General features: G+C 42.8%; 1 protein-coding gene across 2 annotated transcripts in view; it reads left to right on the forward strand.

The window, feature by feature from the left end:
- The window catches only part of VEPH1 (ventricular zone expressed PH domain containing 1), a 134,444-nt gene that overhangs the window by 86,395 nt on the left and 28,054 nt on the right, over positions 1 to 19,995 (forward strand). Inside the window, exons 9-10 of one of the 2 annotated variants that reach the window (XM_049774445.1) lie at positions 13,505 to 13,644; positions 18,003 to 18,137. In XM_049774445.1, coding sequence (XP_049630402.1) covers positions 13,505 to 13,644; positions 18,003 to 18,137 — 275 coding nt within the window. The remainder of the gene's footprint in view (positions 1 to 13,504; positions 13,645 to 18,002; positions 18,138 to 19,995) is intronic. The other variant, XM_049774446.1, reaches the window with a different exon arrangement.

Consider the following 19,995-nt stretch of genomic DNA (forward strand, 5'->3'; position numbering starts at 1 on the left):
TTAATGAGGCAGCTCAAAAAATTAGAAAATGACCAACAAAAGGAACCAAAAATAGGGAGACAGAAGGAAATAACAAAGTTGAAAGCAGAACACAATGAAGTGGAAAACCAAAAAACAATCCGAAAGATCAATGAAAGCAGAAGTTGGTTCTTTGAAAAAATAAACAAGATTGATAGACCATTGGCAAAACTCACAAAGAAAGAGAGAGAGAGAAATCTGATAACCCATATTAGAAATGAAAAGGGGGAGATCACGACAGATATTGCAGAGATCCAAAGGGTAATCAGAGACTACTTTGAGAGACTTTATGCTACTAAACATGAGAACCTAGAAGAAATGGAAAAATTCTTGGACACATAACCTTCCACATTTAAGTAAGGAGGATGTAGCATATCTAAACACCCCCATCACTACTGAGGAAATTGAAACTGTAATCAAACATCTGCCCAAAAAGAAAAGCCCAGGCCCAGATGGATTTCCTAATGAATTTTTTCAAATTTTTCAAGAGGAGCTACTACCAATCCTAGCCAGGCTCTTCCATGAAATTGAAAAAACGGAAACACTCCCAAACAGCTTTTATGAAGCCAACATCACTTTGATACCAAAACCAGACAGAGATGCTGCCAAAAAAGAAAATTACAGACCAATATCCCTGATGAATGCTGATGCAAAGATCTTCAACAAAATCCTAGAAAATAGGATCCAATGCATCATCAAGAAGATCATACACTACAACCAAGTAGGTTTCATCCCAGGAATGCAAGGATGGTTTAACACCCGTAAATCTATTAACATTATACACAACATCAACAACAAGAAAAATAAAAATCACACGATCATATCAATAGACGTAGAGAAAGTATTTGATAAGGTCCAACACCCATTCTTGATCAAAACTCTCAGCAAGATGGGAATGGAAGGAACCTTTCTCAATCTAGTTGAAGCCATCTACCACAAGCCAATGGCAAATATTATCCTCAATGGAGAAAAACTAAAAGCCTTTCCTCTAAATTCTGGTACAAGACAAGGCTGTCCACTCTCACCACTCCTCTTCAACATAGTATTGGAAGTACTTGCTATAGCCATCAGGCAAGAAAAAGATATCAAGGGAATTCAGATAGGAAAGGAAGAAGTCAAGCTCTCATTGTTTGCAGACAACATGATACTCTACTTAGAAAACCCTAAAGACTCTACCAAAAAGCTTTTAGAAACAATAGACTCATATATCAAGGTGGCAGGCTGCAAAATTAACACACAGAAATCAAATTTTTATACACCAATAATTATAGGGAAGAGAAGGAAGTCAAGAAGGCAATCCCATTCACAATAGTGCTACACAAACTCAAATATCTTGGAGTCAGCTTGACCAAAGATGTGAAGGACCTATACAAAGAAAACTATAAAGCCCTGCTCCAAGAAATAAGAGAAGACACATGGAAATGGAAAAACATACCCTACTCATGGATTGGCAGGATTAACATCATTAAAATGGCAATACTCCCCAAAGCATTATACAGATTTAATGCGATCCCCTTAAAAATACCCATGACATTCTTTAAAGAAGTGGATCAAACACTTATGAAGTTCATCTGGAACAATAAACACCCTCAAATAGCTAAAGCACTCCTAGGGAAAAGGAAAATGGGAGGCTTTACTTTCCCCAACTTTAAACTGTACTACAAAGCAATAGTTATCAAAACAGCATGGTATTGGAATAAAGACAGACCCTCAGATCAGTGGAATAGGCTTGAGTTCTCAGATATTGTCCCCCAGACATACAGTTACCTAATTTTTGACAAGGAGCAAGAAATCCTAAGTGGAGCAGGGAAAACCTCTTTAACAAGTGGTGCTGGCAGAACTGGTTAGCCACTTGCAGAAAAGCGAACATAGACCCCCAGTTAACATCATGTACGAAGGTAAAATCTAAATGGATTAAAAACCTTGATATCAGACCTGATACCATAAGGTATGTAGAACATAACGTCGGTAAAACACTCCATGACATTGAGACTAAAGGCATCTTCAAGGCGGAAACTGTACTTTCCAAACAAGTAGAAGCAGAGATCAACAGATGGGAATACATTAAACTGAGAAGCTTCTGCACCTCAAAAGAAATGGTGCCCGGATACAAGAGTCACCCACCGAGTGGGAGAAACTATTCACCCAACACCCATCAGATAAGGGGCTAATATCCAAAATATACAGGGCACTGACAGAACTTTACAAGAAAAAAACATCTAATCCCATCAAAAAATGGGGAGAAGAAATGAACAGACGCTTTGATAAAAAGAAATACAAATGGCCAAAAGACACATGAAAAAATGCTCCTTGTCACTAATCATCAGGGAAATGCAAATCAAAACAATGAGATACCACCTCACACCACAGAGATTGGCACACATCACAAAGAATGAGAACAATCAGTGCTGGCGGGGATGTTGAGAGAAAGGAACTCTTATCCACTGCTGGTGGGAATGCCGTCTATTCCAACCTCTATGGAAAGCGATATGGAGATTTCTCCAAAATCTGGAAATTGAGCTCCCATTCGACCCAGCTATTCCACTCCTAGGGATATACCCTAAGAACACAAGAACACAATACAAAAACCCCTTCCTCACACCTATATGTATTGCAGCACTATTCACAATAGCCAGGCTCTGGAAACAACCAAGATGCCCTTCAACAGATGAATGGCTAAAGAAAATGTGGTACATATACACAATGGAATATTATGCAGCTGTCAGGAGAGATAAAGTCATGAAATTTTCCTATACATGGATGTACATGGAATCTATCATGCTGAGTGAAATAAGTCAGAGGGAGAAAGAGAGAGACACAGAATAGTCTCACTCATCTATGGGTTTTAAGAAAAATAAAAGTCATTTTTGCAACAATCCTCAGAAACAATGAGAGGAGGGCTGGAACTTCCAGCTCACTTCATGAAGCTCACCACAAAGAGTGGTGAGTGCAGTTATAGAAATAACTACACAGAGAACTACCATAATCATGTGAATGAATGAGGGAAACTGGAAAGCCTGTCTGGAATACAGGTGGGGGTGGGGTGGGATGGAGGGAGATTTGTGACATTGGTGGTGGGAATGTTGCACTGGTGAAGGGGGTGTTCTTTACATGACTGAAACTTAATCACAATCATATATGTAATTAAGATGTTTAAATAAAGAAAAAAGTTTCAAAAAAATATTAAAATACTTTTAATATTTTAGTACTATAAACTTTTAATACTTTTTAAACTGGAATTCCACCAGTCATTACGGTGATGGCAGAGGCTTTCAGGAACATGATTTACATGTGGATTTCTATATTGTAGGAAAGTCTGGGTACACACCTACCCCCACATCTAGGCCTGGCATTTTCTACCTCAATTGCGCATCTAGAGGAGAATGGCAATAGTCCCCAAAAGAAAAGGGGGCGTGGGAGCTGGAGATTAAAACCTTAAATGCCAGTTTATCTATAACTACTGATTATCCTGTTTCTCCAGCCCATAAGGATGTTTTGGTTTGGTTTTGATTTTGATTTTTTTGGCCACACCAGGGAGTGCTCAGGGGTTACTCTGACTCTGATTTCAGGGGTCACTTCTAGCAGTTTCAAGGGGCCATATGGAATGATGGGGATCAAGCCTACATAGGCCACATAAAAGGCAACTGCCCTACCCACTGTGCTACTACTCCAGTCTCCTTAAGGATGTTATAAATGCCAAAGAAGACAATAAAGACAGAAGGATAGAATTATGAAAACTGTTAACCAAGAATATTTGTTATAGGTTATATTCCTTATGGTTTTTTGATTCTTAGTGAAACTAGCCTTAGCTACTGCAGAAGACCAAAAAAAATCAATATCTTTGAAATCAGGAATGCTGTGTTGTGTTTATCTGGAAACCAATTTTTAGTAGTCACTAAGTAGATTTTAAGAGTTCAAAGTTCAATAGTTGACATAAAGTTAATATCCAAGATAAAGAAAGAATTCATACTGTTGTACAACAAATGACTTCAAAAATGGGGCAAAATTGATCAATAGACACTTCTCCAAAGAAGATGATTACTATCAGGCTCTGGGGGGAAAAACTCAGTATCACTGATTATCAGGGAAATGCAAATCTAAACCAAATAGGATATCACCTCCCACCCATAAGAATATATGACCCATATCAAAATGGTCAGAAACAAATATATAGTGCTCTCCATTCTTAGAAAACTGGATACACAGTCTTCTCCAAAGCACATGGATCATTCTCCTAGATAGACCACATGCTGGCCCATAAAAATACTCCCATAAAAATCAAGAGGATCAAAATTGTATAAATTACCTTCTCAGATCATGATGCACTGAAATTAGAAGTGAATTACAAACAGACGAAGAAACTTTAACACCTGGAAACTAAACAGCTCATTACTGAACAAACAGTGGGTTAGAGATGAAATCAAAGAGGAAATCAAAAGATTCCTGGAAACTAATAAGAACAAAGACATGAATAATCAGAATAAAATGTAGGCAAAACACTCCATGACATTGAGACTCAAGGTATCTTCAAGGAGGAAACACTACTGTCCAAACAAGGAGGAAGCAGAGTTAAACAAATGGGATTTCATCAAACTGAGAAGCTCCTGCACCTCAAAGAAAATAGTGACTAGGATATAAAGGCCACCCACAAAATTAGAGAAAGTATTCACCCAATATCAATCAGATAGGGAAATCTAAGATCTAAGATATACAAGGTACTGATGAAATTTACAAGAAGAAAAAAAGCTAACCCTATAAAGAAACAGGGAGAAGAAATGTACAGACAGATAGCCAAAAGGCACATGGAAAAAAAGTTCTACTAATCATCAGGGAGAAGCAAACAATAATGAGATATCATCTCACATTACAGAGACTGGCACATATCACAAAGAACAAGAACAACCAGTGTTGGTATGGATGTAAGGAGAAAGGAATTTTCATTCACTTTTGCTGGGAATGTCTAGTCCAGCCTTTCTAGAAAACAATATGAATATTTAAAAAAAAACTGAAAATTGAGCAATACCACTCTTAAGGATATACCCCAGAAACACAAAAACACAATACAAATGCCCTCTGCACTTCTATTTTCATTGCAGTGCTACTTACAATAGTCATAATCTGAAAACAACTCAAATGCCCAACACAGATGAGTAGTTAAAGAAATTGTGGTACATCTATACAATGAATATAACATAGCTGTTAAGAAAATGAAGTCATGAAATTCTTTTATACACAGATAGACATGGAAACTAATATGCTGAGTGAAATGATTCAGAGAGAGAGACAGAGTAGTCTCACTCATCTGTGGAATATAAGAAAAATAAAAGACCAGATGGTAATTATATCCAGAAACATTGGAGATGAGGGTAGGAAGGACCAGCCCATGATGGGAAGCTCACCACAAAAAGCAGTGAACACAAGTTAGAGCACTAACTCCACTGACAACTACTGTGATAGTGATAATGAGAGATAAAGTAGAATCCCTGTTCAGAAGACAGGTGGGGATGGGGAGGAGGGAAATGGCAGACATTGGTGGTTGGAAAGTTACACTGATTAAGGGTGGTATACCTTCAATGACTGAAACCCAACTAAGAACAATTTCTGTAATCATGGTGCTTAAATAAAGAAATTATTGTTTAAAAAAAGTTATAGTGTAGATACATGCAATGGAAATATCCAGCTATGCCTATATATAAATCATGAAATTTTCTGTAACCTGGATGGAACTACATGGCATCATGCTGAGTGAAGTCAGTGAGAAGGAAAGGGACAGACAGAATGATCTGTCTAATATGTGGGGTCTATAGACACACAGTAAGGAAGCAACAGATGAACCAAGGCAACAGAACTGCAGTTGGCCCATATGACTTAGTTCACAGGATTGAGGTGTGGTGAGGAATGAAGGGCATTTGGGACCTTGGAAGTGGATACCCTGGTAGTGGGTATTGTATTGACATGATGAATGCAAGAAACTGACATTAATATAAATTATAATACCTCAGTACTTTTTTAAAATTTTTTAAATAATCAGGCCAGAGATAGAGGCTGGGTGGTAGAGCACGTAGCTGGCATGCACAAGTCCTTGACTTTGATTCCCGGCCATATTGCCCACCCCCTAGAACTGAGAGCATGGTCCCTGACTTAAATTTAAAAAAAGAAAAGAAAAGAAACCATTTTAAACATGATGAAAAAAGTCATTTCAAAATACTAGGAAAATCTTAAAAATAACTTGTAGAATTGAAAACTAAAATTTTGAAAGCCCATGGAATGAGTTTAGCAGCCAGTTCAACTGAACTATGAAGAATATGGGAAGCAATAAGAAATATTAAAGAAAATATTTCAAAAGTATTAAGTTCAAAAATGTATTCTAAAACTTTCACTCTTCCAGAAAAGCAAAGAGAAATTAATGTTGCTTATTACTTCAGGAACATTAATCATTTTAGCCACCAAAAGCAAAAGAAGAAACTACAGATAATACAGGAATTAAGCTGTTTGCCTTGCATGTAGTCAGTATTTAGAACTGTATTTGGTTACCTGAACATCTCCAGGAATGATGCCTGAGCACAGAGCCAGAAGTAAGCATCAGGCACTGCCACAAATGACCCAAAAACAGAACAAACCAAATAAAAGGAAAAGAAAATAGAATGTCTAGACAAAAGGCTCGTTGAGCATGAGTATTTCTTGACAGTATCACAGTTCCACTGAAATACAATCAAGCAATGAAAGGCCAATTGGGGGATGGAGGAGTGGGTGAGATAATACCTCCCCACATTGGACATGCAGAGGAGAGGCAGCTAGGCTCATGCAGGAATTTTCTGCTACTCCGATGAAGATGGGACTGTGTGGTAGGGGCAGAATTCTGTTTCAAGGGACCTGAGCCATCTGTCTGAGCATAAGTAGGCTGGAGTTGGGGTGGATCGCAGTGGTAAACACTCCTTCAAAGGACTTTAGCAAGGAGGGGTTGAAATCTAACAACCAGTTGCTTCCTGCCATTCAGCCCTTGGGAAAACATCCCCTGCCTTTCTAAGAATCCCTTGGGGAAGTGTTTGCAGTCACCCCAGTGTCCATGGCTGGACTTCTACAGCTGGAGGGGCAGAGAATAGTAAACAGGACAAGAAGTAACCAAAGAGGCTTCTGAGGTGGGATTTGCATTCCTGGGAGTCTGTCCACAGAAGGGGAGCTGGTAGCTCTGGTGCCTGTTCAACTATTCGGGGGTCATGTACTACTGCCCCAGGGAGATGGGTAGACAAAGGCGAGTAGGAGAGATCCATGTGCTCTGAATGACATATTTGAATTTAGGCCAGCAGAATGGACTCAGTCTTTTTCCTTTCCCAGAGATTCTGAAGCATTGGTGAGAACAAATACCATAGGCAAAGGCTCCAGCATTCTCCAGGACATCCTCTTTGTGCAGTTTTTCTCTGATCTTGCCTTTGTCTTTATGCACACACATGCTGGGTAATTTTTGAACCTGTTAGCCATTGCAAGGTTTGGCCACACTTTGCTCAGAGTCCCCCTCTGCCCGTTTTGCCTTTCCTGGCACCTGAGTAAGCCTGCCATCTCTCTGTTGCTTTGCTGTCTTTAAGAAATCTCCCTTCTGAACCTTGTGCAGTGGGAGTAGGGGCTTTTCAGAGAGTCTCCTGGGATACAGGGTGTCCTCGATGAAACAAAGAGTGAGTCTGGTTACTGAGGTTTGGTTTCTATCCCTTTTTAAGGAAGTAAAATTACGTTAGAGAAGGCAAGTTTCAAGGTACTCAGCATTCCATGCCATTCTAGCATGTCATATCCCCTGAAGTCCAGGTGCAGACCCACCAGTTAACTGACTTCCTTGCCCCATTTCCCCTCTCCTGCTCTGAGAGGCTTTTGTTTCTCACACCCAGGATGGATTCAGCACTGATAGTCAGGAAAGTAAGGGTCAAGCCACACTCGGACTGTCAGGCATGCAAGAACCACTTTCTTTCAGGGCTCTGTCTCTGTCCACCAGGATGTCTGCGTAGGGGGCCATGGGACCCTTTACCCTCTGGACAAGAGACAGCTATGGACCTCTGTGGGTATGAGTGGGGCTATCTGAAGGCAACCTGAGTGACAAATGCTTCAGGAAGAGGAATGCAGTAACATAGCAGAATTGGCACTTATCACACCTGACTGCAAGAAACATTTGTCAGAGTCTCAGCACTGTGGTGAGGTAGTGGCCCAGTGACCCAGTCAGGGAGCAGGCCAGTGAGGGAAGGGGACATGCACAAGCACCATTTCCTCACAGTTCTGTGTCTCACTGCATGGCTGTCTGGAAAGGCCATCCTGAAGCTGGGCATCTTATAAGCAGCACTACTATGGGTACTTGCACTTGTACAACCCCATTGACAACACTGGTTCTCCAGATTTTACCCCAATGGCTTCCTCAAGGTGCCTCAGAGGCTATCCAGGCCAAGCATGACTCTGGGGTCGTCCACCATGACCAAGGTTTAGATCATTTGAAAAGAAAACTGTAGACTTGCAGGGCCAACAGCTCTAGGGACGGGAACATGTGGGGTTCTTACCCTCATGTCCAGACCTGCTCCGTCCCCTTCTCTGGAAGTCTGCCCTCACCCCTTACACCTTCCACAGTTTTCTGTATATTGGTCTTTGTTTCCTCCTCAGGACAAAGGAAGTGGCAGGTTTTTTATTAATTCTGCCCATCCCTGTCCTGCACAGCAACTACAAGGTTGGATGAACTAGGTTTCTACACTCCCTTTGAGTAATATCCTTAGTATACTAAATCACTTTCTAAAATGTACTTTGACTGTTTAAAACAAAGTTTTATAAGGACCTTTGATATTCCAGGCTGACCTTTGTATGTATAAAGATTATATGTTTTTTCTTATTGGGGGGTGGGAGTGTTTGGGTCACACACATAGTGCTCAGGGAACACTCCTGATTATATGCTTCAGAAATTGCTCCTAGTAGGCTTGGGATGGAACCCGAGTTGGCACATGGAAGGCAAATGCCCTTGTGCTGTTATTCCAGTCCCAAGGAACTTGTGGGTTTTTCATAGCTTTTATTTTGAGTAACTTCCCAGCTAGCCCATTATCTCATTAAACAGACAAGAAAATAAGCCATTTTAAAATATTGCACAAAGTAATCAGAGACTTTTTGTTGTTGTCACACCTGGCAGTGCTCAGGGCTTGTTGCTGACCCTGTGCTTGGGTATCACTCCTGGCAATACTCAGGGAACTATAATTAGATGGAATTGGGGTTGGAAGCATTCAAGACAAGCACTGTAACTCCTTTACTCTCTCTCTAGCTCAGGAATTGAAATCCTGTAAAGAAGAAACGGACCACTGTTTGCTTTCTCTGTGTCCATGAATACAAGTGGGTAGAAAGCCATGCTGGCAGTCAGCAGCATTGAGCAGGATACTATTCCACAGCTTCAAGCATTTCCAGTGTCTGTGCTTTTTAATAAAGGGAGCAGGGGCTGGAGTGAAAGCACAGTGGTAGGGTGGTGTTTGTCTTGCACATGACCGACCCAGAATGGACCCGGGTTAGATCCCTGGTATCCCATATGGCATGAGTGCAGAGCCAGGAGTAAGCACTGAGCATTGCTGGGTGTGGCCAAAAATCAAAAATAAAAACAACACCCTCTGCCCCCTCAAAAGAACAGCTAGACTTGAGAATCCTTATATTGTATAATGAATGTGTATTGGATTAAAATAAATCATTATACTGAGTTCTAATGAAAAGTCTGAGGCTGGAGAGAGAATACAGCATATAGGGTCCTTGCTTGCATGCAACCAACCAACATTTGATCTTCGGCATCCCATAGGTTCTCCCTGTCAGGAGTGTTCCCTGAGCACTGCTGGGTGTAGCAAAAAAAAAAAAAAAAAAGAAGGAAAGGGAGGGAAGGGAAGAAAAGGGAAGGGAGGGAGGGAATGGAAGGAAAGGAGAGGGAAGGGGAGGGAAGGGAAGGGAAGGGAAGAAAAGAAAAGAAAGGGAAGGGAAGGAAAATGGAAAGGAAGGGAAGGGGAAAGAGAAGGAAAGGGAAGAAAAAGAAAGGAAGAGGAAGGGAAGGGAAGGGAAAGAAAAGGAAGGGATAAAGGAAAGGAAGGGAAAGGAAATGATAAAGGAAAGAAAAGAAGGAAAGGAAAAAGGAATGGAAGGGAAAGGGAAGGGAAGGGAAAGAAAGGAAAATTCTGGGGTTCATTCTCATTGCTCTCCATTTGGAGATGAGAAATAGACTCAGGAAACCCAAGATCCTGCCTGGCTACCCGTAGATGTACCCATACCCGTAGATGGCTGTCAGCATCTTACCCTGCACAGACTCACTGTCTCTACTTATGTCCACCCATTTCCCTCCATGCTTTGTCTTCTCCTTTTCCCAAACTGTGCTAAATTAGATCTTTCTCCTTTGTCCCCAGTGATGTAGGCATTACCTGGTGAGAGCCTTTCCTGGGTTGCTCTTTGTTAGCTCACATATACCTAACAGCTCTCCTGAGTCTTTTTTAGTCTTGTTAACTGGCCTAGCCTGGTACCCCAGAACAACAAATCACCCAAGCTCTGGTGATTGTAACAGTGCTGGACACATCCCACTGCAGAGTAAGTCATGGGCTACCGTTTCAATGAGCTTATCTCCACACTGTTGCAACAGGTTAATTCTTTTTTTTAATAATAATTTTTATTTTGACCAAAGTGGATTACAAATCATTCACAGTAGTATTTTAGGTACATAGTGACATTGAATCAGGAGCATTCCCACCACCAATGTTGTCCTCCCTCCACCTCTGTTCCCAGCATGCATCCCATAATACCCTTCTTTTGCCCTCCGGGCTGCTAGTATAAGTGGTCCCTTCTGTGTCTAGCTTGTTGTAGATTGGGTATCGATTCTGTTGTGGTTGGCTTTGGATTTGGTGTTTAAGTCTGATCATTTTTTATTTCTACTCAATATTAATACACCTGTTTGGTCTTGGTGCCCTCCATTATTTCCCCCTCAATTTGTGAGGCAGAACAAGATGGTTCAAGTTATGTGGTTCTGTTTGAAGAAAAGAGAAAGAAAGAAAGAAAGAAAGAAAGAAAGAAAGAAAAGAAAGAAGAAGAAAGAAAAGAAAGAAAGAAAGAAGAAAGAAAGAAGAAAAAGAAAGAAAGAAAAAAGAAAGAAGAAAGAAAGAAAGAAAGAAAGAAAGGAGGGAGGGAGGGAGGGAGGGAGGGAGGGAGGGAGGAGGGAGGGAGGGAGGGAGGGAGGGAGGGAGGGAGGAAGGAAGGAAGGAAGGAGGAAGGAAGGAAGGAAGAGAGAGAAAGAGAAAGAAAGAAAGAAAGAAAGAAAGAGAAAGGAAAAGAAAGGAAGGGAAAGAAAGAAAAAGAAAAAGGGGTTTGGCAAAAATTCTAACAAGCAAAAAATGGGAGGAGTCCTCCTAGACAGGTTAATTCTTCTAAATAGTCCCTATCAGAGTTGAAGGACCCAGAGTCCAACTGGATGGAAATATTGTTCTCATAGTTTCCATTCACTTGATGCAGCCAGTTTCCCATGGGACTGTCATGGGCACATAGGCCATCCCTCAAGCTGACCACACCAAGTAAGCAGCCACAAAGGCAATCAGATGTGTCCTAAGTCAGACACTGCTGGGAAGCAGCCAAGAACAAGTTCCCAGTTAGCAGTTGCCAGAGCCACTTACTGCAGAGCTTCAGAGTTGGAGAGGCTGGCACAGGAGATAGTTCCTACTCTGCAGACCCCACTGTTGTCACAGAACTCCTGAAAGATACTATCACAGCCCAGAGCTTGGTTCTGAGGTTTGGATGTTAGTGGCTGGGCCAGAGGGTCTTAGTTGGGAAGGGCCAACTGTAGAGAGTAAAGCCTGGAAACTCACTTATAGTCCCCCTTCGCTCCTCCTCCTCCCACAGCAGGATGCAGACAGCCATATTTGAGGATCATTCTGGAACCAAATTCCATGATTGTGTCCCAATCTGGTTGCTATTCCACATTTGGCAGAATTGCTGAGTAATTGGTAGCACATGGAGTGGTACCTGCAGGGGATTCCAGCACTCCTGCCTTGTTTGCCTCTGCACAACTTGATCAATTCTGCTCGTTCAAGCCAAGAGTTCATGTATAACACATGGGCTTTCACCGGCTCAATGTGACCGCAGCATGACTCCATTGCTGCCAGAAACCAGCTGCATTAATAGCATACATGATGGACCAACTGAGGGGTGTGGATGTGCAGATAGATGGCTGTATGCATTTGATTTAGTGTTCATAAAAATTCCAAAATTGCTCTTGAATCTGCCCATTGTGCTCTCTCCTAAGAAGAGAGCCCAGATTTATTTCTGGACCTATTGGACCTGACTACATTGTCATCTCCCTGTGTGGACGTTTAACTTGTATTGGGACCATCATGAGTACAGAGTGGGAAACAGCTGGTTCCCTCCCAAGGGAGCTAGGAAATGGGGAGAGGGGATGTGGAATAACAAGTACCTCTTCCCAGAGTTGAATTGAGCTGGTATGGGAGGGACACTGCTAAAAGTTATGGAAACCTCACTGGGAAAGAATTAAAGCAACATAGCCATTATTAATTGTAAAAAAAAGTTCGAGCTTAAACCACCTTCAGAATTTATTTTTTCATGATGCTTACTGGGGGGTGGTGAGAGGGGCATATTGGCTTAGTTCCTAGAAATATTAGCAACACTGTTGAAATGACTCCAAAATCATGAACTGTTTTACCACAAGAACTGTTTCATTACAAGCCTGTAGACCGTCTCTTCCCTTCCATAGTACACGGGCCAGTCCTAGCTCATCTGTTTCAGGGAAACTTCACCTTGACATGGCCACCAGTGGGCACAGCTAATGTGAACAGTTGGGAAAGTAGTTGCCCTGCAGTCCGGGTCCCCCAGAATGACTTCTTGGAATGTCTGCCCTCTCCATAATTTAGGGTCATAGTGTACCTTCAGTCCCACAATTTCAAAGTTGTGTTTGAGTTTTTAGTACATCACTCTAGAAATTGTTTGGCTGTGGGGAAAACCAGTTGAATTATAAAATCCAGAAAACAAGCCCTATACATTGATTTGACCCATATTTAGCTGGGAGAGAACATTCAAAGTACAAGGTTTGGTAAGAATTCAAAACAAAAACTAACTTTTCCTCATTTTTCTCCCAAAACAACCAAAGCCAATTCTTTGCTATATTCTATTTTCATTCTTAAATGGCACTTCTGCCTAAATAAAAGTATGTAAAGGTAGAATCATACACAAATGTCCACCGTAAAAGATGAGTTCTCAGTGTCTTGTCTCGAAAGAACTTGGTGTTTCTTAGATCTATCATTGATATTTTTCAAGCCAAATGAATACTTGGTCACTCCCTGAAGCCTGTGCCTGCTGAGTCTGAATGTCCTCATGAGGCCAGCAACCCTGGTCCTCCTGCCCTGCTTGCAACAAGGATTCGTATGTGGAGCTCAGGTCTCTGTACTGGAGTACAAGTATCTTATCTGAGTACCAGGCAATCCCACACTAACTCTGTACTTGTCGTCAGGTTCTGAGAGAGGCTCTGTGGCCAGACTGCTTTTCACCTGCTCCCTGAAGGGCCTTTACTGCCTCTATAGCAAGTCCAGCTTTGTCCTTGTCAGCCCAGACCCTCAGCTCTGGATCCGGCTCATGTTCCTGTTCCATCAGGTGAGGTTACACACTTAGCAGAGGGGTAGCTGTCGGTTGGATGAATGTGCACACTCTTTCTCAGACTGAGTGGAGGGGCCCATCGGTTGGGGTTGGATGAATGGACATCTTTCTTGGCCTGAGTGGAGGGTGGTTGTCCGAAATGCTTTTCTCAGGCTAATCAAAGGGTGGCCCTAGTTTGGGTGAATGGATATGTTCTTTTTCAGACTAAGTAGCAGCCACCTGCATGCTTCATCCATAGCTTGTGAGCTCAACAGAGGGTAGAGCGATAGAGGTTTATTTTCAGAGTGAAAGTCTTCTAGAGAGAAAGAGAAGCTGTGTGTCCCAAATTTTATAGGATGGAAAGCCAGAGTAAATCAACAACAGTAGCTTCAAAGGGTGTTGAATGGTTTTTAATTTGGATATTCTGTATTTTTTTTTTTATTTTCGGGCCACACCCGTTTGATGCTCAGGGGTTATTCCTGGCTACGTGCTCAGAAATTGCCCCTGGCTTGTGGGGACCATATGGGACGCCGGGGGAACCGTGGTCCTTTCCTTGGCTAGCTCTTGCAAGGCAGACACCTTGCGTCTAGCGCCACCTCATCGGATATTCTGTATTTTAAAGTAGTTTCCTTGTAGGGGTTAGAAAGAGGAATTTGCATTGCATGCTGCTGATTCTAGTTAGATCATGGCACAATATCGCCCTCTACAGGTTCAGGTGTGGCCCTGGCTCTCGCCCACTCCTGAGCACCTCTGGATGTGGCCCTGGGTAATCTCTAGCACCACAGAGCCCCAGCAGCAATCATTGAGCCACTTGGCCAATGAGCCAGGATTAGCCCCTCAAATTAAAAATGAATCAGTTCTTACACAAATATTAAATCGAGATGTTAGTTTATTGAATGAAAGTTAGTGAACTAACCAATGAATCTGTATGTTAGTAATTGAAGGAGCCTCAGACAAAACTTCATAGGTGGAAAACAAAAGATCATATCTAAACTCACCTGATGTCTGAGCCAGTATTTTTTTTTTTTTTTGGTTTTTGGGTCACACCTGGTGTTGCTCAGGGGTTACCCCTGGCTGTCTGCTCAGAAATAGCTCCTGGCAGGCACGGGGGACCATATGGGACAACGGGATTCGAACCAACCACCTTTGGTCCTGGATCGGCTGCTTGCAAGGCAAACGCCGATGTGCTATCTCTCTGGGCCCTTTATTTATTTATTTATTTATTTATTTATTTATTTATTTATTTATTTATTTTTGGTTTTTGGGTCACACCCAGCAGCACTCAGAGGTTACTTCTGGCTCTATGCTCAGAAATCGCTCCTGGCAGGCTTGGGGGACCATATGGGATGCTGGGATTCGAACCATGGTCCTTCTGCATGCAAGGCAAATGCACTACCTCCATGCTATCTCTCCGGCCCCCAGTATTCTTTACTTTGGTGATGGATGTGAAAAAGAAATGGGAATATGCGGGGCTGGCGAGGTGGCGCTAGAGGTAAGGTGTCTGCCTTGCAAGCGCTATCCAAGGAAAGACCACGGTTAGATCCCTCGACATCCCATATGGTCCCCCCAAGCCAGGAGCAATTTCTGAGCACTTAGCCAGTGTAGAATTAAATAATTAATGGTGGTGCTGGATTGAGGTGGATGGATGGAGAGATTTTTCTCTGCCATCCCAGGCCACGTGGCTCCGCAATCCCCATTCAGCTGGCGGGTCCCAGGTTTAGGTGAACGGCGAAATCAGACTCATCCAGAGACAGGCATCAGGAAGCATCAACTTTATTCATGCCCTATCTACCACATGTGTGGCCTATATCATAACCTTTTAAGCATTCAGCCATTCTTAGCTAGCCCTGCATCTTAACTCCTTTCAGCCATCTTCCCTTTGACCTCCAAGCTGGCAAAAGACCAAAAGGGCCTAATCCCCTCTGGTCAAAGCCTTATCTACCTTTTCCAAGACCCCTCCCAGGAAATGGGCGGGGTCTTGTAGGTAAGGTCAAGTTACCTAGGAAGAATGGGTGAGGGATGAGGCTTCAGCCAGGAGTAACCCCTGAGCATCAAACAGGTGTGGCCCGAAAAACCAAAAAACAAAAACAAAAACAAAAAAAAGAAATGGGAATGTGCAGGCAACAGTGGGAAGGCCAAGCCAGAACAGCTGAGTTAATGTTTAAATATAGTGCAAAAAGGCTCTCTGATAACACAGAATATTTAGACAATGTAGGTAATAATTTCTGTCAATTAAATAGTTCCTTCAGACCATCAATAAAGATACTATCCAGAAGGTCATTATATTTCCTTGCCCACAGATGATTACTAAGAAAGGTCAATTTTATTGCTGACTATTTGTTATCAAGTGTAAACATGTCAGTTGACGGCTGTGCCTGAGACTTTCAGGCTTTTGATCTTTCCCTTTGCAGCCGCCTTTGAACAATTAACGATGTCCAGAAATTAGCTTGCATTTTGATGTGAACAAAGAACCATGTGGCTTCATTGAAGCAGCCACCTTATTTCCTTTGACTTACATTTTTCCACACTTCTATCCAGGATCTTGTACCTGGGATCTTGTGACTGTTCTGCAACTGTCAGAAAGAAAGCTCGACCTTAATTTGGTCACTTGTGCATACGTTACAAAGAGTCCATCTTTGGACTATCTTTCTCCGTGTGCATTTTCTGCTCTCACTTTTTCTGTACCCTCGATGTTGCACCAGGTGGTGGAGGCTCATCAAACAGGTCTCTAAAATGGTACTAGCAGCCCCCAGATACCCTTGTCCTCTCTTGCTCACTTCTCAGCCACTGACCTCACTGCCTTGCTCACATTCCCCTTCCAGTCCTTACAGTGACACTTGTTGTATATTTTTGTTTGTTTGTTTGTTTTGGGGGGTTGTTTTTTGTGGGGGGGTCACACCTTTCTGCGCTCAGGAGTTACTCCTGGTTCTGCACTCAGAAGTTGCTCCTGGAAGGCTCGGGGACCATATGGGATGCCGGGATTCCAACCGGGTTCTGTCCTATGTTATGTTGGTCACATGCAAGGCAGACACCTTACCGCTGTGCTATTGCTCTGGCCCCTGTTGTATATTTCTGAAACAATTAGGAAATCCCCAGTGGGATGACTTGATGGCCTTTAGTCCATCTGTTCTGCTTCACAACCTGTTTTGCTTATGGACCACTGTTGTCACATCTTCCAACCTAGCATCAGAGACAGTTCCACTTGATGAAAATGAGGTTGTTTTTTTTTTTTTTTTTGAGAGAGGGGAATGATTCACTCTCATTTACTCATTTACAATAAAACTGGCATACTCACATACCACCCAAGACAATCAAGACTGGAACTGGAAAGTCAGGAAGCAGCAGTGTTAGTATATTAGACTAAATACAGAGGGTGTTGGATAGGAAAGGGAGACAAGTGATATTTATGCCCTTTATCAGTGCTCCATGTTTTAGCAAATCACCTCCACCTCCATAAATTGAAAGGCTTTTCACATTGTGTGAACAAATTGTGCAACATCAAATATAGAAATGACTATTCATGCACATAATCATGGTATATATGCAAATGCAAGTTCTTTGGGGGACAGGGGACATGAGGCCACACACACCCTGTAGTGTTTGGAGACTATTCTAGACCTTAACAGTGCTCAGACAATTGTGTGTTGTGCCAGGGGTCACACGTGCAAAGCCAGCACCTTTCCTCTACTATCTCTAACCCTACAAAATCATGGTCAGTCTTGGAGAACTATCAGAGGCTTAAGTCAAGTGGATGAAGTGTGGTTTGTTTTAACTCACCCTCTTGTCTGAAACAATGGCTCAAAGCTCACATTATCCCTCTATATACCATATTTGTTTTTGCCCCCTTTATCCTCTCCACTGTTGGAGTTGAGTGACAGCAGAATGAACTTTTAGTTCAACTTCTATGCTTCACATTGCATATCCACTCTCAAGAATAAAAAAGAAATTTAATGAAACTACGAATGTGTATTGAAACCCTTTCCTAGTCCTGGAGTGTGATGGGGTATGCTCTTCCTTGGGAATGCTCCCATTTCTGTGGAGATCAGTATCAGCCTCCCTGAAAATCTACAGTAACTGAACATACAGTAACATACTCTTAAAGAGTATGATCACTGAATTGGCTCAGTGCACGGGAACACAGGTTTTGTATGCAAGTGGTATGGGTTCCATCCCTGGTACCACAATGTACCAAGGACCACCAGAAGGAGGCGCTGGACCATGACAGTTACGGTCCAAAATAACAGAACACCCAAAGGGAAACAGGAGAAGCCCAGAAGCACACCTGAGCTCATTCTGGAGCCAGGGGTTGGGTGTCAGAGCAGAGTAGCACAGGACTGAAGATAAGTGTGAACCCCAGCAGGACACTATATTCACAGGCCCTGCTGACCGAGCCCCTGCATGCACACAGCCCCTTCGTGCAACTGTCCCAGGAGCTGTGGGAGAAGACACGAGTCGACGGGCAGCTCAGCTTCAATGAAGCCCTGCTGGAGTGCCTCTTCCCACCACAAAAGGTAATGCCCTCTGGCTCAGCCCTTGCTTCCCTGTGCTTTCTGAACCTTCCCATGAGTTACTAGGATCAGCACTCCGGAGTACTGTAGAGGATGTTGTCAGAGAAGTCATCAACTCTTGTGTCCTATTTAGTCATCCCTGTTGACATGTGCCCACAACTGGCTCCTATGTCATAGAGGACCCATGATTTCCCAGACAGGGCAAAGAGCAGAACCTTTCCTTAGGTCTAAAGGATGAGACCACTGAGCTGAGGGAATCTCAGGCAAAAGTCTACCCAGACCAGTGAAGATGGGGGCTTGGTTGGCTCTACTGGGTCTCACCCAAGGGGCAGATTCTGAGAGGTGGGAGGGAGTATTGTCAGGATCCCTAGCGAGAGATAACAGGACCCCCACAAAGTGGAATTCTCCAGAGTTCATCTGTTTGATGAATAATGGAAGACCAGACTTGAGCGGAAGAGATACACAGGCCACTGTGCAGGGAAGCTGCAGTTTTCAGCTATGTCACCCAAGTAGACCCTGGCCTCCAGGACAGGAGGGAGGGAGATGGCACAGGGGTTCAGCCAGGTTTCACCTTTCCTCTGCCTACTTTGTCTTCTGAAATAATTCCAGCAAGCAGGAGACAGGAAGGGTGGCAGGAAGATAGTCCCATGGAGGTTGGCAGGCACAGTGGGGAATGTCTGAGACCTAACTGGACATATTGAAGGGACCATGAACTGTACGTACCCCTGCAATGGGTTCTGGGAGGGTTGGAGACGGACAGCTGTGACAGCAAGCTGGCAGAAATGGAAGCCTGGCCAGAAACTACAGAAGGAAGGATATGAAGTACATAATGCCTGTTGACTGGAACTGGTGCACCATTAGGGGGTACTTCGGGGGAGGTACCTCTAAAGGAAGAACTGTAATGGAGACAGGATGGAATAAAAACATGGGATTGACTCTGGAGTCTGAGTCATTCAGAGATAACCAAGTAGGTAATGTAGCACAGTAGAGTGCTGCCCATCAGGTTGCTGGTTGGTGATGAAAAGAGCAGGCAGGTTGTATGCCCATTGACTTCAAGAGAAAATGATTCCAAGAAAAGGCTGGAAGTGGGGATAAAAAAAAAAAGTGATTTCGAGATTGTTCTGCAGAAGGCATGATAAGCTACTACTGTGGGCTTCAGGTTGGGGTAAGAAACCAAAAAGCTACTGCATTCCAAATTCTTGTAATGCCCCCACTGGTTTGGGCATCAGGGTGGAATTCTTGTCACAGTTCATTCCAATTTCAAACAGTTGCATCATGTTTAAAGTCTTTGCCCCCAGATTCTTCTGACTCTTTTGTTGCAAATTTTATTTTAATTAGGGGCATTTAACTTAAGCAAGCACCTCAGTTCTGAGAGAGTAAAGCCAAAAAAAAGTTTTTTTTTTCCAAGAAGTGTGGCAAGTCAGTTTGTGCTTACTCACATGTATTCTTATCAATATTTTTTCAGTATTTTTCCTATTTCTTACCAAGAAAGCTCCCTCTATGGAAGGAGTGAGCTGGAAATCAAACAGTTTTTGAAATTTCATCATTTGGCTTATTCATAAGTTGTAGGCAAACCATTACTGTCGGTAATTACATTGTGTGGCAGAGTTATCTGCCTGGAAATTTCTCCACATGGTTTTTTCTGTTTTTATGAGTGTTCTGGACCCTAAATTGAAAAGCACTGTGAGAAGGTTGTCAAGACACCTGGGCCAATGGGAGGGGTCATGAATCTTCGTAGCTGGGCTCTGCTAAGATAGGCACAAGTGCCCAGAACTGAAGTCCACTGTGGGACTCAGATAACTGCAGATCACTGAAGCAACTGTGTTTCCAGGACCTCCTGGGACTTGTCTGACTCTTAGTA

Source organism: Suncus etruscus, chromosome 6 (assembly GCF_024139225.1).
Source record: "Suncus etruscus isolate mSunEtr1 chromosome 6, mSunEtr1.pri.cur, whole genome shotgun sequence".
NCBI lineage: Eukaryota > Metazoa > Chordata > Mammalia > Eulipotyphla > Soricidae > Suncus > Suncus etruscus.